Raw genomic sequence first — 25,522 nt, 5'->3', positions numbered from 1 at the left:
CTCCTCTGGCTACAGAGAAGTGTCTCTTCAAGTCACAGGCCTCACTTCTCTAGCATCACTTATCTTGACATGTCATTAGGCTACTCATACATATTGCATACAGGTAACAGTCAAACTCTGAATGCACTTGGAAACCATGTCTACAAGAGAAAAGGTGAAACACCTGGCGCTAAAATAATTATACGTACTGAATAGTGAGGGATTCTCAAGGACTCTTTCAATGAATCTTATTAAAACTTGCTCCAGGGATTTGCAAAGGCAACTTTTTGGGCTGTTAGTGGACTTCCCTTTTTTCATGCTTACATTGCTGACTTCCTGATACACTTCTTTATTCGGTACCTGCAAGGGAAGTGTTAATGCTTCCAGTTTTGGTGAGTGGAGGACAGCAGCTGCTGGAAAGGCAGGCAGTGTGTAATTATCTTTCACTGACAAATTCAAAACACAGAGCCATGGGAGGGAATGAGGAGAAGATGTACTCTTAGGTCCCTTTTCTGCTTCTGTGATCCTGGAGCGGCCAGGGAAGGGAGGAAGTATGTATACTCACAGAGGGCAATGTCTGAGCTTGTGTCATGATGAGATTGCAGACCCTACTTTCCCTCTACGCACTGAGTAGAAGAGAGAGGCAGTACGGGGATGGTTTCAGACTCTTCACCCTGAAAATGCTAAACCCTTCCTCCCCTTTCTACCCGTGCTATGAAACTAGTGCTTTCACAGGCATTTGCAAACCTCCATTTCCAAACAGGCCATTTTTCCTGGAATTACATGTTTCCTTTTAAATCCATTCCCTTCCTTGTGCTGCATTTCTTTTCAGGAAGTCTCTGCAGATTTCAAAGTATAACTGGGAAATGTGAAAAAGCAATACTGCATTTTTGTAAGCCAACACTATTCTCCTTAGTTTACTAGAGATGTTGTCCTTGCAAGTCATGCAAGGAAAAGAGCTGAACTTCATCCAGTCTCATCTCTTTTCTATCACCTTCAATATTTTTGCAGTGCTTTGAGGCAGGCAGGTTATCTTCATAAGAATCTGAGAACTACTCAGCTTGTGGTGGGCATTAAATATGAAAAGCAATTATTCACAGTCCTCAATGTACTGTAAGTCACTGCACAGATCAGATTGTCAGATAATCATAATGTAATGCTGTCACTCAGAGTATCTGAGACAAAGAAATTCTACACAGCAACTCTAATTTCTCTTAAAGACAACCATCTCTTCTTTGTGTAGATGGTATAGAAATTCAGTTCTGGGTATATTGTCTGTAGGTGCTGCACAAATAAGCACACTGGATTTGTTATAATTACTCTTTGCTCCACGTTTGGGATCAGCATGTTGTGTGATTTCCACTGTAGATATCATACCAACATGGCAAAGTCTTCTCTTATAAAAAAAAAAAAAAAAAAAGGAATCACTCCAACCATCCAGATGGACTTCCTTTACAGCACAGGGCCAAGGACCTTGCCGACACCATGAAGGGGCAAATTTCAATGCCCCACCAGCAAGCATACTCAGGTATTGCTGCCTCCTGGCTGAAGCTGAGGTTACAGACATGCCACTCTCATTAACTGATGTTCTAATGCTTGAATTACGCAGTCAAAGCTGGAGGTGCTGCCCTCCTTATCCCTTTGCCCTTGGCAGCAATCCGGCTGGACCACGCTCCATCAAGCCTGTCCTGCTCTCTTTGGACAGGAACAGGATGACACCTCTCCTGTGAAGACCCAGAGAAATGTGGTGCTGACAGAGCTCAATGTATTTCAAATAATATATGAAATGTAATTAGGAATTGAGCTTAAGGTTTTGATTTTTGTGACCTGTACACATACAATGAGCATACATGAGCATTGATTCTCTAATAGTACCCTTTATTCCTAACACATGAATGGACAGAAATCCAGAATCTAAATCGCGTGAGAGAACAGCTCTGCATACATCCTTCTCCATCAGCTCACATGCTCTTCTCTTGTGGAGGGAAGCTGGAAGAGGTAAATGTCGAAGAACCACATCATCTACAACGGGCACCAAGTGCAGCTCGTGGGGAATTAAGCTGAGTGTGGAATAGTTGCTGGAGGTGGTTTATGGAGACTAAACCTACATCCATATCTTAAGAGAAGGTTCAGTGCTGAGGAAACTCCCAGGGTGAGATGAGGCAGATATGCAAGGAACCTGTTCCATGATAGTTCCTTTGGCAACACAAACTGCAACAGCAGATATTGGCAACACCAGGGGAGCCTGCTGTGCTTACTCTTAAGAGAAATAGAATGGAGGGTGGAGAGGAGTGAAGACACCGCAGCCAGGCTCTGTGGTACCACTGCAGGGATGGGGAACCTGATGGTACTGTGGAACTGACAGACTGCATGGCCAGCCCTGAGCCAAACTGATAACAAAATCATGTCCTCTGGGTGAACTTTGCTCATTATAATGTCAAAAAACACCTCCATCTCAAAGGCTACCCACCTCCAAGGTGCAATCACCGCTCTCTGAGCATGCGCTCTGAATTCCTCTGAGTCTATTCCTTTAAAACAAAAACGAGAAAATTTCATACCAATTGTAATGAAGGTACGTATGACTAAAGTCACTCAACCTCCACCTAAAACTAAGAAAATAGTACAAAACGGCTCAAGAGAGGAAAAATGTCAGGGAAGATACCATCACAGACAAGCCAGGAGGACATTGCTGACTTCTGGGATCAGTCGATGGGCTGAACCTCTCTTCCCCCCATAGGGGCACCTATTGGGTGAGATCCAAACCCTCAGATTTACCGAGTGCTTAGTCATATTCTTGGTATTTGCACGTGCTTTGCATACAGCGTATTTATCACTGGCAATCCAAAAGAACCTGTACTCCTGTTGCTTTAACAAACTGCACCAGTCATTAATCTACCAGACTGAAGGTGTATTGCACTATTTGTGCATCCGTGATCGCAGTAATTCAATATATTGAATGTGACTGGACTTTAATGCTGAAATGGGCATCACTCAGAATCTAAGACCAGCTGCAACCTGATATCTGACGATAAGCTGGAACGCAAGGGGGTTTAGGTCCTGCCAAACTTCTTTACCCTTTAACACAACACTGAATGAGGGGCAATGCGAGCCTGTCCCATCTTCTGCGAATGCCCATTGCTCACCACTGAGAAATGGTCCCTCGGGTCCCCTCAGAGTAGCCTACAGACATTATCATAGAATCATAGAATATCCCAAGTTGGAAGGGATCATCAAGTCCAAATTCTTGGTTCTCAAAGAACCACCCCAAAAAATCCGACCATGTGTTTGAGAGCTTTGTCCAAACGCTTCTGGAACTCCGGAAGCTTGGTGCTTTGAGAGTTGTGAGAGAGTTGTGGTGAATGGAGTCAAATCTGGTTGGAGGCTGGTCACAAGTGGTGTCCCCCAGGGCTCGGTACTGGGGCCGGTCCTCTTTAATATCTTTATCGATGATCTGGATGAGGGCGTCCAGTGCACCCTCAGTAAGTTTGCTGATGACACCAAGCTAAGTGCGTGTGTCGATCTGCTTGAGGGCAGGAAGGCTCTGCAGGAGGATCTGGATAGGCTGGACCGATGGGCTGAGGTCAACTGTATGAAGTTCAACAAGGCCAAGTGCCGGGTCCTGCACCTGGGGCGCAACAACCCCAAGCAGAGCTACAGGCTGGGAGATGAGTGGTTGGAAAGCTGCCTGGCCGAGAAGGACCTGGGAGTATTGGTTGATAGTCGGCTGAATATGAGCCAGCAGTGTGCTCAGGTGGCCAAGAAGGCCAACAGCATCCTGGCCTGTATAAGAAGCAGTGTGGCCAGCAGGTCTAGGGAGGTGATTGTCCCCCTGTACTCGGCTCTGGTGAGGCCGCACCTTGAGTACTGTGTTCAGTTTTGGGCCCCTCGCTACAGGAAGGACATGGACGTGCTCGAGCGAGTCCAGAGAAGGGCGACCAAGCTGGTGAGGGGTCTGGAGAACAAGTCTTACGAGGAGCGGCTGAGGGAGCTGGGCTTGTTCAGCCTGGAGAAGAGGAGGCTCAGGGGCGACCTTATCGCTCTCTACAGTTACCTTAAAGGAAGCTGTAGTGAGGTGGGGGTTGGTCTGTTCTCCCACGTGCCTGGTGACAGGACGAGGGGGAATGGGCGAAAGTTGCGACAGGGGAGTTTTAGGTTGGATGTTAGGAAGTACTTCTTTACCGAAAGGGTTATTAAGCATTGGAACGGGCTGCCCAGGGAGGTGGTGGAGTCGCCATCCCTGGAGGTCTTTAAAAGACGTTTAGATGTAGAGCTTAGTGATATGGTTTAGTGGAGTACTTAGTGTTAGGTCGGAGGTTGGACTCGATGATCTTGAGGTCTCTTCCAACCTAGAAATCTGTGTCTGTGTCTGTGTCTGTGTCTGTGCTGTGACCACTGCCCCGGGGAGCCTGTCCCAGCGCCTGAGGGCACTCTGGGTGCAGAACCTTTTCCTGATATCATTGCAGCAGAAGGGAAAGGAAACCAAGACACACAGCACCTTTCTGTACCTCATTTCCCCTTCCGCCTTCTTCCCCTGGCCTACCTGCTCTGCCCCCAAAGATACCATGCAACGTGATGACTGCAGCTTCCCTCAAATGAGGCAGTGATGGGGTTCAGGAGCATGGGGGCACTTGGGAGATCACACGGGCTCAATACCAAAACAGGGAATTTTTCGTGGCTCAGTGAGGGTCTCAGCACAGCTTTTCACAGAATAAACTGGGTGATCTTAGGTAAAGTTGGACTCCTGGGTGAAGCTGGCCCAGGTAGCCTGTGCAATGTGCTTCTGACTGCCTCCTGTCTTACCCACGGTGTTACCAACACAGGTCTTCATGCTGAGCACGCTTGTGTGATCTCTTGGCAGACACCAGTGGTGGGTTATGGCTGAGAATAGTTCCTAATCTTCACAACTGCTGACTTCCCAGGGTTCAGACATGGACAATTCTAAATAAGTTCATGTGTGGCATTCTCCTGGCTGTGGGAGGCTGGCTGAAGGAGAAAAGAGGCCTAACATAGCACCGAGGGGGATTTTTTTTTAAGAATGATTCTAACAACACGGCTAAATTGGTGAGGAAATGTACCAGTGGCCCTTACTTTGAGACCTTTATTAAAGGATGAAATCCTGGGAGATGGGATTGCAAGACACAGTGTAAGCAAAGTACTCTATGAACTCTGCAGAATATATCCAAGAATAGGTAAGGAAGAATTAATATGACCTCCCAGTACTGCTTCACTTTTTTGTGGTTTTTAGATAGCACATCATTTAGACAGGCATGTATTAGGCAGGCAAGTCTCAAAATATTTTGTATAGTGCCAATTGTACTAGCAGCAAAAGAGACTCCAAGTCAACAAGTACTTGTGTGCTGCCCTATAGACAGAAGTAATGGCTAAAATTTATAAATGCATGAATGGCTGTATTTCTTCCTAATGAAGAAGGCAGAAGTAAGTTGCCATCTCTGTCATGTGTCAGTGAATTTATTCAGCATATTTAAGAACTTGACAAATTTTTAAATGATACTGCTAGGTGTGGATATAACTGTTTTCCAACAGTAACAGAAACCCTACACCAGGATTAATATGTAAACAGAAGTGCTGGTTCAAGATTTCTTTTTTTACACATTTTTAGCTATTTCTACAGCTTCATCTGCATGTTAGTACATAAACCCAAGCAGAGATCTGTTACAACATTATTAAAATACATACATTAAAGTAAACCCTAAAAGCTCTGTTAAACAGTTTGCCGTGTGCTCAGTGATGCACCAAGCAGTGCACAGACAGAAGGGCTTGAGCTGGACACTCTTTTCTGACAAAACTTTTCTCCCTCTGTACCAGGGCTTCCCATCAATCTACACTCCATTGCAGCTGTGTTATTGTCATCTGAAACTAGAAGATATCTAATATATGAGAAAATCCAAACCAGAAACTCTCCCAAGCTATTCAAGGCCTTTTCTATACTTCACTTTCCCCACAGCAGCATCCATTCATACTGTGCTCCGTCTGACACCCACGGCTTCCCAAGGGCACCACCTCCCCTCACACGTGCAGTACAGCATCCTTTTCCCAGCAGTTTCAGACATTTGAACAAACATCTGAGCTCTAGATGAGGATAACTCAGGAACCACACGCTAGTCAGCTTGGAAAGGTTGTAGAGCTAATCCTCCTGGAAGTCATTTCCAAACATTTTACGGAGAAGAAGGTGACTGTGAGACATCAGCATGGATATTTGAAGGCAAAATCATGCCTCATGAACGTGATAGCTTTCTGTGATTTTCTGACTGGCTCAGTGGGTGAGGGGAGAAGAGAGGATGTTGCTTATCTCATCTTCAGTAAGGCTTTTGACACTGTCTCCCATAACAACCTCACAGACAAACTGATGAAATATGGGCCAGATAAGTGGGCAGTGAATTGGACTGAAAATTGTCTGGACAACCAGACTCAAAATGTTGTGCTCTGGGGCACAAAGTCCAGCTAGAGGCCAGTCACTAGAGGTGTAGCCCCGGGGGGGGATGATACTGGAGTCACTCTGCTCAGCTCTGGTGAGGCCACACCTGGAGTGCTGGGTCCAGTTCTGGGCTCCCCAGTACGGAAAAGACACGTACATACTGGAAAGAGTCTAGTGAGGGGCCACAAAGATGATGAAGGGACTGCAGCATTTCTCATAGGAGCGGAGGCTGAGAGAGCTGGGGCTGTTTAGCCTGCAGAAGAGAAGGCTTCTTATAAATGTATATAAATACCTGATGGAAAAAAAGAGGATGGATCCAGATTCTTCTTAGTGGTGCCCAGTGAAAAGCCAAGAGGAAATGGACAGAAATTGGAATATGGGAAATTCAGTTTAAACAGAAGGCTTTTGTTTGTTTGTTCTTTACCAATAAAGGGGACTGAATAGTGGAACAGGTTTCCCAGAGGCTTGTGGAGTCTCCATCCTCATAGACATTCTGGATTGGTCACAGCCCTGAGCAATCTGCTCTAGTTGACCCCTCCTGTAGCAGAGGGACTGGATGACCTCCAGAGGTCCATTCCAACCTCAACCATGCTGTGATTCTGTGATAATCGAGAGGTCACTGTCTTTTTGCCAGAAGTGGCTTATATATTGGAGCAACAAAAGAAAGCATGAGAGTAGGGATTACCCTTTTGCTCTCAGTTAGTACTCTACTGACATCAATGGATGATCACCAGTTTTAGGGAGACCAGAAAGAGGTCCCAAATCCACACAACAAGACCCATGACCTTAGCCATGTTAGTTCTGCATTTAGTGGCATTTTCACTTATCTTAAAGGCCCGGATTATGTTCATAGATGAAGAAGATTCATTCACACACACTATCTAATCACAGTTTCATACAAACCCAGGGGAAGCTCAAGACGGAGCTGCAGGAAACATGTTATTGCCAGTCAGGCCTTCAGTATTTTCATTAGTGAAGCCCTTGGGCAACTGTTTACAACCCTCATTAAAATGCTGGTCCTAATCAACTGTCTCTCCATCTCTGCATACCAAAGAACAGGCTTCGGCTTTCCTTCATGCACCAAGCTATTTTTCCTTTGAGAATTAGCAGTTGGTTTTGTGACAAAACAGAAAAATACAAGTCATTTTGAAGCTGTGTACAGAGAGTCAACTGAAGGACATCAAAGGAAGCAGAAGCAAACCCCAGCCACTCAAGCAAGTCCAGCGTTGGTCCGACTACAAAAAAAGCTAGGCCTAGAAGTAACTAAAGGGTGTTTCAGAACAGAAGAGCAAAGAAATCACAGTCTGCTGGAGAACCAGGGGTGTCTGATAAATTAATAGTGATCACCCACAATCACATTACCTTTATTTAACGACAGGAAATGATTTTTCCTTTGTTGCCTGCTACGGTAACCTTTTTTTTTTAAGTAACCCCATGCAGTGATAAGCAGCCTTCATACCGCATCATACTCAGCTCCCTCAGTCATTTCACATAGCAGTATTATTACTTGCTATGCCCACTTGCTATGCTTGCTCCAGCCTTCTGTAGCTGTGCTAAATATGTCGGTGGGCATCCCTGCTGGTTACCAGCTGGTTCTTACCATGTTCATCACATCTTGCATTGACCAGCCTAGTAAGTGTACAGAACAAATTCACACACAGACCCTTTCAACTCTGACAGTCCTGCCTAAGCAGCCTCTAGATATCTGGGGCATTCCATATATTGGCTTTATACAACAAACTCCTCCACTTTTTTTTTTTTTTTTTTTACTTTTTTTCTTCCATTTTTTTCCTTTTTTTTCTTCCAGAGAAGAGAAGAATCTGGGCAGGGTCTGCACAGGAGGGTCCAATAAAGGCAACACTCGCTTAGAGAATAAGCTCAAGAGGGAACAGGAGATGGAGCTACCATCTTCCAGAGGACAGTAAGAAGGCCGCACAGGCACCTGCCATAGGAGGGTATCAGGGTGTACATAACCCAAGACTTGCCTGCTGTTTCCCGCACTTATGGATTGCATGTGCATACTAACATACAAATTTCAGCCCTCAGGAGAACAATTTTATTGCTTCTTGCTATGAACAGACTACAGTATAGGGATAGCCTTCTTCTACATGTCTGAAAAATGAAGATTAGATATGATAAAGGAACTCTGAGCCTAACAGTATATCATGTTTTTCCAGGTAGTGTAATAAAAGATATTGCTTCTTACTAATAAATGAACTTCTTTATATCTTCAGAGGATCAAAAGAAAAGAAAAAAGGCAAAACTGAAAGAAAGAAGTCCTCTACAACTATCTGGAAAAAAACAAAACAAAAACCAACACAGTAGCTTATGAACATTTCTGTGAGTAAATGCCTGGTAGCAACAATGCCAATCACTGAAGTAAGGCCAATGGGGTGTGTACGTGCTGGTTACTCTGAGCTTTTTATCAGGTATTCAAAAGAAAGTTTAATTTCAGGGAGTTGCTTTATGCTTTGCATTGCTGCAGGCCTACCCATGATGTGTGATTACATTAGACAGCATTCTCTTGCAATATAATGCTGCTGCTGCTGAGAAACTATGAGGAGAAGGTGTGCTAGCAACACCTCCATACCACTAAGCAGTAATTAACAAATCACTGAGGGACGGCAATAAGAGAACTGATTCAAGATACCCACAACCAGAACTGTGCTCTCTTGTCTCCGTGCCAAAATCGCTAAAATATCTTAATAAGTGTGTCCTTAGTAGTGGACAACGCTCCTAGCTATAGGGAGCACCTCTAAGGAGTTCACATTTGTAATCACTGTTAGAAAGAGTTTCACAAGAGCATTCGTGCTTGGAATCACAGACTTCTCCAGCATGGTTGAGGCTTCCCAAGATGATGACCTTGCTACCCTAGGCAATGAGATACAGACCAGAGCAGGGATCTTACCTGTCTCTGAGGACCAGTAGGTTCAGATTCTCGTCTCCTTTGTCGGATCGCTGGTGCTGAGTGTAGGGGGGAGTGGGCTGGACTTCCTGCCTGCTGTTCGTGTTTACTGTCAGACACTGTTTGAGAAGGTCCTTCATGTCTGTGGGAACTGTCCTCCTCAGTCACAGGCTGCATACCCCGACTTCGCCCATCATGCGTCTTCGGCCTGACTGCAGCATCTGCCCCCAAGCGCCTCCTCTCCTCACCATCTTCAATAGGTCTTAGCTCCTCGGGCTCCTCATCCGTGGTTCCAGAGGTGCTTGGCTCAGCACCTGGGTGAAAGTCCTTCAGCTCTGTCTCCTTATCAATGATAACCCACTCCTTGCTATCGAAGTCCTCCTCCTCTGCAAGTGGCACTGAGCGGAAGGCATTGCTAAGGGCTTCGTGTTCCACTGAAGCAGACACATCCATCCTACCACTTGCCTGCCGGTCAGCTTGGCCAGTGTCAATGGACAGCATCTGGGCTGGCTGGGAGGAGCACACAAGCCGTGATGGAGAGCCAGGTAAATCCATTCGAGACCTAAAGACAAAACAGAAAGCTGTTAAAAATACATCAGGTTTGTGGTTAGAGTTAGGGTCATAAGAGTTGAGAGAAAAACTCTATAGTTTTCACTCATTTCTTGGTACACTTCAAAAAGACAGGTTTAGGCAAAAACATCTACAATGGCATAAAGACATCCCCCCTGAAGTACTTCGGTATGACAGCCAATTTCAGCAACTCTCTTTGTGTAGATGACAGTATTCAAACCAGTTTTCCCCCACAAAACCCATGTATCCATTGGGAAGTTCTACTGCTTTGTGAAATAAAGTTTCCTCATTGGGAAGTTGTACTCCTTTGTGAAATAAAACCCTAAATCTTAAATCTACCATCTGACTTAACATTTTCGCTGTTGGGCTCCTATAGACCCTTCAGCTGCACCGTGCTCTCTCTAAGGTGGCCACTGAGGCCTCTAAGGTGGCTACATAGACTCTTTGAAGACAGCAAGAACCTTTGATCCCATTTTGCAGCAGGAATTTCACTGAAATGCTCAAAAGGCATAGGTGACCTCAAAATAATTTGGAGGAGCAGGAAGGAAATACAGCAAGTATCCTTTGACAGAGGGTGGTATAGTGTTCAGTGACTCACAGCCTCAATAGCAGCAACTTATGCAGCCATGCAGAAATACCTTTCAAACAAGCCCTGGAAGCTCCCTGTGCCCCAATGGCCTTGGCATCATCACAGCTGGAAAAGCCAGAGGCACTTCTGTCTTTCTGTTGCACAGCGTTATGGTCCTCGCTTCCCATTTGGCCTGCACCTGCTGCTCACTTTGCTTCTCTATTCAGTCCTGTCTATCACAGAGGCTGGCAGCTTGTTGCACAGTCAGAATGTCTGCTGCATAGAAAAAGACACCTGCAGTGTTTTTTTACAAAGAGATTTCAGCAAGAACCATACAGGAGCCTTACATACTCTTCTTGGAAAAATACTTTTGTATGTAAGAAAGCATCAGGGGAAACAGAAAAGTGACTGACTGAAGGGTGAGGGTTACTAAGCAAAACTGGGTATCTTTAACACAGTGGAAGGTCAGAGCTGTGAGGGAAACAATTAGGAGTCAAAATGAGCAATTTTTGATGAAGAAAGAGGAATTAGGGAAGGAGACGAACCACGGGATGATGCAGAGAAAGTAGTATGCAAAAACAAAGATCTCAGCATAATCCAACTGATGAACCTGAAAGAAGTAAGGCTGTATCTGTTAAAGACTTAAAAAAGTATATTTTTGTGAATAGAGGAGACTAAGTAGCAAGGTAAGACTGAAGAGTGCCCCCCTGCACACATACACACAGTATGTGAAGAACTGGATTTTAGTGAGCTCTTGTTAAAAAAATAAAAGAAGGTGTCTGGATTTAGCCAATGTCTTCCTCCTTTCCCCAGAAGAGGTGAGACCCCTGGAGTGGAAGAATTTACTCCAGGAAGCCAGAGGAATTTCTCATTGCTGGGAGTTGTGACTGTGTTGTAAAAAGAAGAAAACAGAATAAAGAGAAAACTGTGTGGCAGAATGGGATTATATTTGCACCATGCTGAGGCAGACTATGTGGAAGATGAAAAAAAGATATTTATTTTAAAAATAGGGGCTGAGGGAAGAGAACAGGAGAAAGGGATGATTCTTGGATAGTACACTTTCTCTATGCTAAGTTAGCATGATGCTGAGTAGACAAGAAAGAATGGGAAAAATAAAGGAATTAGTTAAAATCTTTCAGTGAATGTACAGGACTAGTACTGCTGACAATTATAAATGGCTTATTTCCATTCCTATTTTAAAGAGGACAAGAAAAGAAAGAGGTAGCTAGAACCAAGATTTGTTACTCAAATCCTAAATTATTAACAGCAACACAAACAATCATTCCTGAGGTACAGAAGTATTACAGCTTCCTCCAGACATCCAGAATGAACCAGTACCTAACAAACGGGGGGTAGTGCTAAGGGCTCATCCCCTCTCTCTAGTTCTTTTTGATCCTCCTTCATTTCCAAACTGTGTCTCCTTGAGACTGATCTTCCTGGCTGAAGTCTGTCAGATTTTCTCTGACAAAGAAGAAGTCAGAGAAGAAGGCTTGTCTCTTTCCTATCTGTTTTACAGGGGTCATTTCACCAGTAAGTGCTGCAATGCCAGTCCATGCCCTGACTTTCGACACGAAGAGGACAAGAGAGTAACAGGGAGTATGAAGGGGATTACCAACATCATGGGCCTATGTCTTGTAACATGCATTCCTCAGCACACAATACTTTAAGCAGCTGCTTTTAATTATTTTTATTATTCTTGGCTTGTTCTTCATTTCTGTGCTGTGGATCTGATATTAGGTACTCCGATAGTCCTCAAAATCAGGCTTTGCCTCCTGGATGCAATGCATACTTTGCAAATGCAAACAAGTGCAATAGTATAGGCTAAAAAATGGATATTATTATTATTAGTGAAAACTAATGAAATAATGAAACCCACCAGATGAGGGTCTGCCAGCTAGCTCTCAGAATACATGCATCCCTGTACATATCCTAACAACATCCATTATTTCCCCCCACCTCAGGTCAGCCAAAAGCTTTGTCAAAAAAGCTATGCTCTCTCTGATCTAATACTTTGCCTTCCCTCTGACAAACGCCCCTCCCGCCATCTATGGAGTTATTCCCATCCAGGGACAGGATAAGAATTCTTCTCACTAACTGGCTTTATTAACAGACATCAGTGAATCATCACAAAGATCATAAAGCTGATGTGAGTTGACTCCTCCACCCAGAAATGACCTTTCAGTGCCCAATTATCTAATGATCAGGTTGGCCTCAAAAATCAAGCCTCAAGAAACTGCTACAAGCAGTAGGATGTTACAAAAGGTGAGCAAACCTTCTTTCATGTATATCTGCTTTGCCATCAGCAGTGGAGAGGCGTTCTGACTCAGGGCTGTTCACACGGCGGTATCTTAGGGAGCGCGCTTGCGCAGTAGGGGACTCCGGAGGCACTCGGACAGGAGAGCTGGGGCAGACACCATTTCTCTGCTCCTCTTCCACCATGCACTGAGTCTGTAGGGGGTAAACACAGAGAACCTCAAAAACTGACCACAGACTTTGATTTCCCATCCTTCACTGTTGCTCTGTCCTTTCTTCCAGGACACGGTTTCGGCTGCGTTTTCACAACCTACACAAGCAATGCAAGGGACAATATGCCCTGCAATTATCTAATATTAAAACAACGTATGGATTTTAATCAGTTCAAATATTTAACTGCCTTTACAAGATGGCCTTTGCCTTTCAATTACCTTGGAATAACTAATTCAAAGGAGTTTTCATGGGTTAAACTACTGCAAACACAAACCCTAACTGCTTCTCCAAGCCGTCTAAGAGCTAAAGCAAATTGGTATGAAAAATGCATTGCTTGTCTATATTTATCTGTGCAGGGTCCATGCATTATATTGCAATGTACATACTTCTAACTTGGATGAAGATGATACAACTAAGCCAACTCCTAATTCCAAAGGTGGTGTGTTTGTTTGTTTGTTTAATTTTGGTCCTCTGTACAAAATCTTCCAGGATACATACTCAACCACAATGTCTCTAAGAGTTTTCCACAGACCCAGGGTCAGCAGTTTGGAGATGCAGGGACCTGAACATACTTGCAGAGACTTGTGAGCATTGAGTGTTCACAAATCTATGAGTACATTTCACATGGCATTAGTGATTTATTTTTTTCAATTTTTATTTTAGCAGCAGATAGAGGAGTAGAAGTAGGTGACTAACACAGCTGCCTTCTGCCTTTCACTGTGCTGCTTACTCCCGGAAGAGAAGACCTATTTAGGCAAAAGCACAGAGGCAGAATGGCCCAAGGTCTACAACAGTAGTCTAGGGTTTGCATTCAAATGTGTTGTGCTGCCAGCCATGCAGCATCAGCTACTACGTGCTGCCTCTGTGGAAGGATGCATGGAGAGTTTTTAATCTCATTCTGAAGTGTGCCCTAAATTCACTTGCCCTCTGTTAATGCCAGAGACTCTGAATATAAGCAGGCCTCTCAGTAAAATGTTGCTGATCAAGAAAGCTGCCTTTGTGTGAGTACTGTGTACACAGCCAGTCAATCAGTGTTCGTAATTTAGCAGATCTAAACCACTCAGGCTGGGTTTGGAATGAAAAACTAAGGAGCCTTTGCAGCTAGGGGGAGTGGAGTTCTTTCAGGCATTACAGGAACCGCAGAATAGATGACAGCGATTTAATCTGTAATTCATGCAGGCCAAAACATGCAAGAAGGGTGGTGATAAATGTGTTTCAGAGAGGAACAAAATGCTGACATTGTAACCGTAGGGAAACAGGCAACTTCGTAAGATCCAAAAGTGGAAAATTGGGAGAGGGTGCAGGAGAGAAGGAAGAGGCTTCTGAAAAAACTCAGAACAAACAGTGACAGTGAGCAAGGAAAATGGCCTTAGCACAGAAATGGGAGAACTGGGACAGAAGGAGATCAGAACTGTGTGAACAAAGAAAAAAGATGCTCCCCGATACCTCCTAGCAAGTTATTAGGGAGAAAAAACATGGCAAGATCTACTCATCACCTAAACACAAAGAGCAGGACAGAGACAGACGGAGTTAATTCTAGTTCCACAAGACTAGAAAATGAAGGATGGCAAAGCTGGGAATAGAAGAAGGGTGTTTTACACACCAGCTGCCTGTATCATTTTGAAAGACACAAGGGATGCCTGAAATTGCAAGCAGAGGTGAAGCTGTGTCCATATGGATTAAGTCTGCAGCTTCTTTTTTTTCTCCTTGTGGTGATTGTGACTTAAATGAAAACCGATGCTTTATCAGAGAACAATCAAAGTAAAGAGAACAGCCCTAGCAGAGAGAAAGTACAGGCAACGATCAGACTAAAGATAACCCTCACAGACAGAAAGGCCAGATTTCTTTTGCCTGGGAAAGCACGATGTCCTGGGCTCTATTTCACAGACTGCTGTGTAGCCACAGAGCTTGTCAGAACTGAAGTGCTCATTGCCATGCTGACTCCTCTAACTCCTTTGCCAGTAAACTGACAAGAAATAGCATATCCCTTGGCAGGAGAGTCACCTGGTCATGCAGTGGATGTTGCAGAAACCTCCCTTGTCTCTAGCTGCTGTTATGGCAGAGCTTGTGAATGACAGTGCTGAGTACCCAGACATGACGTACAACTAGCATGTGGAAAGGACATTTAGGACTCCCTTGCATACATCTTGGTCTGACTGCAGAGCATCAGGGCACCTGGTGGTTCTAAGGAACAGAAAAACACATAGGAGTTACCAGGATTTTTCTGTAAAATTCTTTTGTTTTGTTTTGTTTTTGTATGCTGTGGAAATAGAATTGCCCCACTCCATCAGGCTTTTCTTATTTCATGTGCCTTCAAATGAGAACTTCTGTGAATGCACACATTTAGTTTACCAGAGAGAGATGAAGAAGTGATTTGAACTTGGTTTATAATTCTCAGTATTGAGGAATGCTTCTGTTAATGTTTCACACAAATAACACGTTGATCCAAATTGTATGCATTGGAGAATTTTAAGTAAGTTAGGTGAGATGCTTTCTTGTCCTAATATAATCTTTCCTAATGAGACTAAGGATAGCGGAGATAGCTATAGGGCTGAAAGAAGGACTAACTTCATGCCTGTGTAGAGATTAAAGTGAATTCTAGTCAGACCTGAACAGCTGGTAGATTTACCATACAATTAATGCTTTTCCACTAATGTCCATTAAAGACAGGTTTGTGAAGTGAATCCAATAATTCCCTGATAAATAATTCCCCTAATAAATCCCTGATAAATATGTCTGCTTGACGAAGGTTTCTCTGCTGACAGATTTTGTTTGCATCTGGTATCATGCCATGTGACATTTTGATTTTAAAATAATTGAGATCAACACAACAAATACTAGTTTACTTACAATATGTAAGTTGATCTAATAAACAAATGGGTAGATTCTCAAACATAATGCTTACGATGGAATCATCAGCTGGTAAGCCTCCAAGAAATTAGGTCACATTTGCAAGAAAGGACTGAGAAACAGCTTAAGGATTATAAGGAAAACCAACTAAGTCTACATGGCATGTAGACTAAAAAGATTAATATGACCTTGGAATGCAAAAATACAAGTGTATTAAGTAATAGATTATTCTCTCTTCACAGGGGTAAATCCATCATTATACGCCGTTTTTAGATTGTACCACCCATAGAAAGGAAAGTTAAAAAATTGGAAGACAAAAATTTGGCTAGTGATGAATGAAGATTTGGAAAAATACGGTTTATGAAGACACCTTAGATTGAATTTATTTGCCCAAGAGGTAAGAATGCAGTAAAATTTTAGTTTATAATTTCCAAAACTGGGACATTTCTGATACCATATCAGCTACTCAGGGACTAGAACACCACTGCTTGAAGTACCAAGATCCTACATAATGATATAATGGCTATATGAAAGATTTGCCCTAGCATTATCGGGCTCAAAAATGTCTTTTGCATAAAACCCCAAATTAATCCCAATGGCTTCCACTGTGTGAAAGAATTGTGATCCCCATTTCCACAGAGAAATTCCATGGTGATCTTTAGTCTGTACTATGGACGCCATAGCAGTGGATCCAGGTTGCTTATAGCAGTCTATGAATTCATTGCCCTAAGACCAGCAGCCACAGGAGACAAATAAATGTTCTTTACTTTGCTGATGCTGATCCTGAGTTTGTTGCGATTCACATCTGTCTCTTCCCAAACTTCAGCCTCATTGAAAGCAGTGTTTGGTGTCTGGCCAAGACCTTCTGCTGGCCGGCCTGACAGGATGGGAGGAGCATTCTCTTGATCACTCAGATGTTCACCCTGTAGGACATCCTCAGTGTTCTCACGAAGCAAATCCCCAGGTACTGGAGTGACGTTAACCACCCTGTGGAAAAGACAAGAAAAAAGGTAATAATATTAGTACTTAGAGAGTGCATCCCATCATACTGCCCCACAGAAATTCTTAGCAGCTTTTAGTGCATTTTGAGGTTGAAAAAAACCAGGCAATCTAGCATTACCTCAGATACTGCAACATGAAACAGAATAGGAGGAACTCACCTAACATACAGTCACGAAGATAGTGGGATGGGTCAGTGAAAGCATTTTGGGACAGAAACTTCTTCAGAAGTTTCCAGGAGTGCCAATTACACAATATGCAGCTTAAAACAAACTTCCCATCTTTGCATGAGACAATGATGCTTAATAAGCTTTGTAGCTTTTATGTTCTTCAATTTTACTGTGGATTATTGTTATCAGTTCCCTCAAAAGCACTAGGACAGACCACTGAGTTAAACCTTATCAACTTTTGTTTGGACATATTTACACCTCTGAGCATCAATCTCTGTGTACCTCTGCACTAGCACACAAATCACTCTGTAAAGGTTGGGAAATTACATTCTGGGCATGAACAGCGCATGCACATGAACCCATGATGTGTTCAGCTCTGTATAAGAAACCTCCCCACAGCAAGCCAACAACTGGAGTTGGACTTGATGATCCTTATGGGTCCCTTCCAACTCGGGATATTCTATGATTCTATGAACTGCCTTGCAGCAGGCACTCTCACAGAAGTGCCACCTGTGTGCACTCCATATAATATGCAAAACATATGGGTTCAAATAATCCCTGCCAAAGGTCTCCAGACTTTCCTGAATGTGACTCCAACCCACACTCATCCCAAGCAGAAAATATGTTTTCAGGACAGAAAGGGTCTGAAGCCAGGTTCCATTACCTTGGATACATGTTAATACACAACAAGTCAAGTCAGGTAGCGGTTACCAGGCAGCTCCTACTTTCCAGGATCATAATGGCCTTTGAATCTTTCAATAATGAACTTGTCAGTGAGCTTGTTATAGAGCAGGTCCATAGTCTTACTGGTATAACTGCAATACTCACCCAAACATGGCTGCAGTTTGCCTGGTGTTTTGCTGTGGTGGAGTAGAGGTGCTAGTGGACAACAAGACATCTGTACCAGCCTTCTCCCAGTCAAAGGCTTCATTTTCAGTGATGCCTCTTTCTTTCATGCTGTTCTCAAACACGGACATGATTAGCTGGAATAAATTTACAAAAACGATTTATTCTAAGTGGCTGAGAGAAGCTTTCACAAAAAAACTGAAGTAGGAGCATGAGTATGAAGTGCATCTTATAATCTCCATCTTGCCTGTAAAAGGTAAGGATATCTGTAAAAAGAACAGATACTCTTTACGAAAAGAATGAAGCTACTAGCAACAGTGTTCCACACAGCAGTGCATTACCCAAGGAAATGTGATGTTCTCCTGTCAAAGGAAAACAATCTGGATGCTCTAGGCCAACACAGCCATGTGTGAGGTCTTGTTATTCCAATAATATTGTTTATCTAAATAATTCAGAATTGAGCAGACTCAGCCTTAAAGTCAATGTGAAGAGAGAATACGGTGACAAAGACATGTTACTTATGGCATAGAATTAACACTGGGACATGAATAAAAGTTACCATGAATAAAACCCCTAGTTCTTTGCATTTAAATTCCAGCTGTGTTTATCAGCATGATCAGAAAACATTCTGCAGGAAGGCCAGGAGAGCCTGCCATTTCCTACTACCTTCAGCAAACTGCAATTAAATTCCTATTTGCAGCTTTCAGTTGAGCCAACCTTTTCCTCCTATTTGTGGCCTAGAATCAAACGATCTCTGCAGCTTTCCTCCTGCAGTGGCACTATGTCTAAGTAAGAGAATCCCCAGAGCTGACTTGTCAGCCAGACCAAGGGACAGGTAACACTCCCCCAGAGAGTAGAGACAGACTGGACATGACATGCCAGTTGTAGCAACTCCTTTGCTCAGAAAGGGATTTTAATGTTGAATATGATAGGATTGAGTTTCTGTTAGCCTCATATCATGATGCCTCCTTTTACCTTTACTGGAAACAGGACTAGTGCTGCTGCTGTTGGCAGAGAATTTCTTGCTCGAAACCAATTATAAGGAAATGAAGGGTCACAGTCTTGCTCTTAGTAAATACATTTCTGGACTTCGTAAACGTAGATGGATGTTTTCTCATGGATTTGCCTAGTTACTTATTGAATACATAAGCTTTTGAGCTATACATGTCTTATGGCAAAGAATTCACTTATTTTGTGAACTTTTTTTTTTCTTCTCATTTAAACCTGACATCTGCTAATTTCATTTGGCAGTTCCTCACTTTCAAGTTAGAAGAATTATGTATACCTAATTAGAACCTAAAAATTAGGCTCAAATGCTGAAGCTACCAGACCGGACTTATCTCCAGTACACCCAATGGGTCTACACCACATGCAGTCATGTCTGTGATAGTGAGCTGCCCATGAAAGCAACTCACTATCATGATGCCTGTAGCTGGTCTTACTCTGAAAAAACATGGACAGTGGGCAAGGGCCCACTGCTATTCTTTGGACTCTTCAGATGAAGAGCACTCCTTCCTGAGCTTCCATCTTCAGCTAGACCCAGCTGTAGCAGGGCTGAGCTCCCCCAGGAAAAGCTCAGAGATGACATGGTTTCCTTTCAGGATGAGAAAGGTTCCCTGGGTAGGTGCTAAAAGAGGAAGTGGTAGGAATTGTAGTACTGGAGGGTCTGTAAAAAGAGGATTTAGAGGTGAACAGAATATCACTCAGAGCTGGTGGGGGAAAAGGAAATAGTGTGGTTACTTAATCAAGGCAAAAGTGAGACAACCATGGTGGGTATCAAGAGTGCGCACACAAAAATCACATAGAGGCAAGTGTGTGGGAAGGAGAATTGCAAAACTACAAGGAGGAGGACAGAATTCACACAAAGAGAAAAAAACACAAGCTGAGTTAGTGGGGTGGATGGAGAGAGGGAGAAAGAAATACAGCTGTGAGTGGTGAAGTATCTTTTCCCCTCTCCCTTTTTTTTTAAAAACAGCAATATGGATAAAGAATGGCAGGGGAAAAAAATAGGCAAGGAGTCACTAATATAAAGGATCTTCCTTGCCTTCCACCACTAAAACATCTTTCCTGTGACACTGATAAAACCATAGATAGCAGATGCAGTTGCTTTTTCCTTTGTGTGTGCTGCATAATGATGGTGAGGACTCTAGGTGTATTTCACCATCCTACTCTTCCCACCCTTCACATGGGCATATTTGCCTACATGGACAATTCCAGATGCTGATAGTGGCAAAGCTGAAGATAAAGATTGCAGATTTCAAGGAACTGACCACTCAGAGGATGGAGCACAGCAGCAGCAGCCAGTCCCCACCTGTCTGTCCCCATTAACAAAAGAGCAAGAAAGGAGAGGCTGACCCAATATGTCTCTTCTTACATCCTTGTTTGGCCTCTTTATAAAGCCAAAAGCATCCTATGATATCCAGCATCCTGCAAAGCCAGAGACATCCATCAGGAGAAGGCAGACAGAAAATACATCAACTTTCAGACAGTGAGGGAGGAGGGAGCAGTAAGAGTGATTTGGTAATCAGAGGCTCATATGCAGCGTTTATGTATCATTCCCCACTTCAAAATGATGGAGGTGAGAGGAAGGATTCTACCAAAACCTCATGTTACTGCAAAAGAAGGACAAGCTTTACTCGGTACACAGAGATGGGAGCCATCAAAACTGCATTGACACTGGATCAAACAGATGGAGTATTAGAAGGCTTAGGAATGGAACAGAACATCACAACTGCAGTTTATCACTTGTGGGCTACACACATCTTGAACACGCAATGCTGGCAATTCCCCACCTCAAAAATGTACAACTGGAAAGGTTCAGAGGAAGATCAAAGGTAGAGTAACTGTGAAGCAACAGTGTGTAGATCTGCAAGATTGTGTGTAGCTGGGAAGGGGGAGAGGAGGTAGGGATCCAGTGTTGGGAGTTATATCCACGATGTAAAATGCCTTAAATAAGGATGGCAGGTGGTACGTTTAGAACAAACAGAAGGAAGTGGTTCTTCAGGCAGCAAGCGCTTAAGCTGTGGACCCTTTCTGTCACACGACATGGTAAACGTTAAAGGTTTGCATTAGTTCAGGATGAGACAGGACAAGTTCATGGTAGACAAATTCTTTGAGGACTGTGAAATACGGAGACATTTTTGGATGAGGAGACTCTTGAGCCTCAGGGAACTTTGATCCTCAAGCTTCGAGAGTTTTCTTGGGAAACATCACTGAATGTTCATTCTTTTATAATCTTCTCACAGCCAACACTGTTGGAGACATGCTACTAGGCCAGAAAAACATCTTTTCCAAAGCAGTGCAGCTGCCCTTTCATAATAATTTCTCTCAAAGGGAAGAACTTGGAGACTGACCAGAACTGAACAGCAACATCGAACACTAAACCTGTCCAGCAATAAGTCAGCATTTAGAATCCTAATCCTCACCTGGTGACTAGTATGTATATCTTAAACTGAAATATAACAAAGAGCTAAGAAAAGAAATGGTAAACTGCAACTTTAAATTGCATTCATATATATATATTATTTTGTTTCCTTATTTCTAATCTTATCATTCCAAATTTTAAACCAACCATGACTTCATATCTGAATAGACATATTTCCCTTGCTTCCTTAACTTCTTTGAGGGTCTGGTACTGGTGTCAAATTCAGATGCCATCTGATATATTTTTTAATCTTTCTCAGTAATAAATCCAGATAAGTGAATATAAGAGACACCTCTAGAGAATTTGCTGGCTGGAATATATCTCCAGTCAAGCTAGAAGAATCAGAGTTCAGCGCTGAGCTGCTGGTGCCAGATTTTTGTGGAGTTCCCTTTTGTATGCTTCTTCCCAGAGCTGCACCTGCAAGAAACTGAGGGCAAGGAGACAATTCACAGCTTCAGACAAATCCCCAACTGTGAAAAAGCTGTTCAGGATTTGTACTGCACTAAAATGGTCTGGAAACACCTCCTTCCATTTCTATCTCAAAGATGGCTTTTCAGTACAGTTAGGACACAATTATTTTATATTGAAATAGAATGATAGGAGGATGTAGGTTCAAAAGGAGCTTTCTGGTCAAATCAGGGCTAATTACAAAGTCAGATTCAGTTCCTCAGGGCCTTGTCCAGTGAAGTTCTGGAAATCTTCAAGGATGGAGATACCACAGCTTCTCTAGGTACCTGTTCCACACATAACAAACCTCATTCTGAACTTTGCCCCTAACTCTAGTCACAATTTCTCTTGATGCAGTTTGTGCTTCCTGCATTTTGCTGTATGCCTCCGAGAAGTCTGCCTCTATCCTCCCTTCAATCCTCCTTGAGACAGCAGAAAGCAGCAATTAGATCCCCTCTTGTCCTTCCTTCTCCAGACTAAATAGATTCCAGTCTCTTCCTTCAATTCACCTCCAATTCATCCCTCTCCAGCCCTCCATTTTAGTTGTAAATGCTGCATTTCCACTGTACTATCCAGAAAGTGTTTTTTTCCTGAAAAACTTTTTTTTTAAATGAGTTGTAGTTGCTATGCTGAACATGTACGTGGCTAACACACAAAGCCACATCTTCCCACTCATTTGATGCACTGTCAACAGGCGCAGTCACTCAAAAGACTGCACAGATCTGCTCATAAAATGTTGTTTTCATTGCTTTGGCTTTAATGTGGAGTGAAAAGCACTGTGATAAAGGGAAACAATCAAGTTGCTTCAGTTACATTGTGTTAGCTGAACTACCATAATTGATCACATACATGCATGGAAGAAAAAAATGTTAAGATGAATATTAAAGAAAGGTTTTAATAGCTAAGGCCCACATAAACCTGCAAGAAACCAAAAGGATTGGTGTGCACTGCTGAGCAGTTGGCACAGGCTCTCTGCAGACTTTGGCAAGCTGTGCTAAAATTCTGCCACATTTGGAGTATCTCACAACATTTATGGTTTAATGAAAAGCAGAAATACTCTGTTGCTTGGGAAGAGCTTTTTGTTTCAGAGTAAGTGCTTATTTTGGGCAGGGTTGGCAAGACGGTGAGACAATGAAGAACTGTACAGTCCAACCTTTTACTCCTGGTCCTAGAAAAGGTATTCATCATCCTGATATGAACATGTGCATGGAAAAATTAGAAAAAAACAAATGCCAATCCAGAGTGCCATGCATCAGGCTGATAACAAAGAAAGGCTCCTCCTACCTGATAGTCTGGCTTAGTGAAGTAGTCCAGGCTTGCAATATGATCCAGAAACAGGTGGAACTCTGAAGGCATGTGTTTTAGCAGCATTCGGTGTTCATACTTTTCTTTTATCATGCCAACTTGTTCCTGAAAAACAGAAAATACCTCAGAGTCAAGAATCTCTTTTATTGCTTCACATTCATACTTCCTCGGTCTTATCATTCCTGGAATACCATACAGTCCGGGAACACAGCTGCTGCTTAGACACAGCACTGTGTGTAGACACTTCTGCTGTTTTGGTGTCCCTAGCACAGTGAGGTAGACCACTGCAGACAAAGGCCAAAGGAGAATCGTGAGTCAGAAACACTCTTCAGAAGCTGTCCCTTCAGCAGAGCCTTTGACACAGGTAACATATTTCTTTCCACGATTTAATTCTCAAGCACAAAGTACTTCCAATGTAACACGAACAGTTAGCTTGATTCTGTTCAAATTTCTTGTTGCAGTTCCCATTTGGCTTGTTTTTCATGGCAAAGCGTTATCCTCCCTCCTTTCTCAAGGCTCTGCTTATTTGTCAAAAGGACAGTTCTGATGCAGTTTTTCCACTTTTGTGTTTGCTTTGCAAGAACAAAGTCAAAGTTGCTTGATCCAATATGATTAACTATGTGCATGAGAAAACATCTATCTACTACAAATAAGACAAGCTCCACTCTGTGCGTCACAGCACACAAAAACAGGTTAGCACCTTTCAGCAAGATCTGATGAAAAACAGGCTCCAGCTTTACTTCAGCAAAAAGCAGCACTGAGCTGCAAAAAGAGGAATAATAAGAGTCATAATAACAAAATATAGCATCCTGTCTTAAGCACAGACACTAGGTTTCCTACCTTATCTTTGATCTTTCGCCATGGAAGCTGACCAACTGCAAACTCCACCAACATGTAAAAGAGGGACCACAGATCATCATGTCTACCCATCTCCTGGAGAAAAGAGAGACGAAGACTGAGGAGCAAAGTTCCATGCTGCTCAGTGGTCCAGGTGTGCTCTCCAGATGAGCTACCTCATTTTAAAAAGCAGGAAGAGAAGTCATACTTCCCATTACATGACCAAATAAGCCAGATTAAAAATTTAAGATGCAAAATCAAGCACTTATTAAACCGGGCAATGTCAATACAGTCACTTGAATAGCTTCATTTGTTTTCCTTTTTTGTATTTTTGTATTTTTTTTTGTATTTTTTTTGTATTTTTGTATTTTTTGTTACTGTTTTTAAGCAAAGTGTCATTCCAACTCTTTTCACAAGACAGCATTTACTCAAGGGCTCTTCTAAAACTCTCATCGTCATGCACCACAACAATTTACAGATTTGTAACTTCTCCACATACCATTCTCTTCCTGGTCTAGCAAATACGAAATTAAAACATGGGGATTAAGGCTGAAATTGTCAAAAACACATGACTTCATTTTTGGTGCTCAGCATACAATATCTTAGAACAAGATTTCTCAGAATAGCATGTGTTATGCAGCATTTTTTGTGCCTAAATATACCTTCAGCTGATGCCAGCTACAGCTGGCACTATCCAGCTCTTCCAAAAATCACACTTTAGGTTTCTCAGTATCCCTCAGGAAACAGAAAGAATTCATGATGGCATTCAACTTCTGTCCCTTTATCACACTTTCCACCTTCTGCAATAAATGACATCTTGCAGCCAGCAACTTTTTTCCCTAAAAAGACTTGAAATTTCCTGATATGTCACAAGTCATGCTACAGACTCATCCTAAATAAAGCTGAATTCAGACAATTGCTAAGGGACAGCAGAGTATATACTAGTCTGAGGCTTACCAAATCTCAGACCTCTTCTCAGCAAGAACTGAACTGGTTTTGCTATAGCTTTCCTGAAAGTTCAGCTTCTAGCAGATTCCTCCCATTAAATATATTATTTTCAAACATAGGAAATTTACAGGTAGCTACAACGAGGCTCTTTAAATAGAGAGCACTGGGTCCCACTAATTACAGATGTACTTTGTAAGTAGGAAAGGAATTCCCTAGCACATCCAAGGAATCTGAAGTACCATGTCCCCCAGGAGCCTGAAGTAAACTATTTTGAGAACATTTTTGTTGTTGTTGTTTATTTCTTAAATCCCACTTTAGGGAGAATTTTATTTAACATTGCCCTCCATACAAACACTTTTCATGACATACTAGGAAAATTAGAATCAACAAAGATTATATACCACAGAGATTATATACCTTAGCTTGCACCAGCTCAGGCATTTGCAGGACCCTCTGCAAGCAGAAAACTAAAGTGGCAGAGCTTATTATTTATTTATTTATTTAATGTACATGTCTATGTATAAAACATACACACAGACATATGTTTGTGTATAGCAAGTATTCTTTCAGATGATTGAGTTATTTGCCTTGCGGAAGGGTCCAATAAGTGCCAGGACCAGGAAAAAGGATGGGACTGTGGTGCTTGTGGCAAGGGAAGAGATGAACAAAACACTCTCTCTTCAGGTAACAGCACCCTGCTCAATTGATTACAGGTTTACAAATAGCTGAGCTACTGTCCCAGTCTATCAGATGAGACTGTAAGCAAGAACTC

The 25,522-nt window shown here is 42.7% G+C and overlaps 1 protein-coding gene across 1 annotated transcript in view; it reads right to left on the bottom strand.

Moving 5' to 3' along the window:
• The window catches only part of TTBK1 (tau tubulin kinase 1), a 101,231-nt gene that overhangs the window by 20,145 nt on the left and 55,564 nt on the right, over positions 1–25,522 (bottom strand). Inside the window, exons 8-13 of the mRNA XM_050709464.1 lie at positions 23,806–23,898; positions 22,945–23,070; positions 17,772–17,926; positions 16,542–16,761; positions 12,731–12,906; positions 9,324–9,882 (exon numbers count right to left, since the gene is read on the bottom strand). Coding sequence (XP_050565421.1) covers positions 9,324–9,882; positions 12,731–12,906; positions 16,542–16,761; positions 17,772–17,926; positions 22,945–23,070; positions 23,806–23,898 — 1,329 coding nt within the window. The remainder of the gene's footprint in view (positions 1–9,323; positions 9,883–12,730; positions 12,907–16,541; positions 16,762–17,771; positions 17,927–22,944; positions 23,071–23,805; positions 23,899–25,522) is intronic.

This window comes from Cygnus atratus, chromosome 3, assembly GCF_013377495.2.
Source record: "Cygnus atratus isolate AKBS03 ecotype Queensland, Australia chromosome 3, CAtr_DNAZoo_HiC_assembly, whole genome shotgun sequence".
Lineage (NCBI taxonomy): Eukaryota > Metazoa > Chordata > Aves > Anseriformes > Anatidae > Cygnus > Cygnus atratus.
This window is presented reverse-complemented; position numbering and strand designations above follow the sequence as displayed.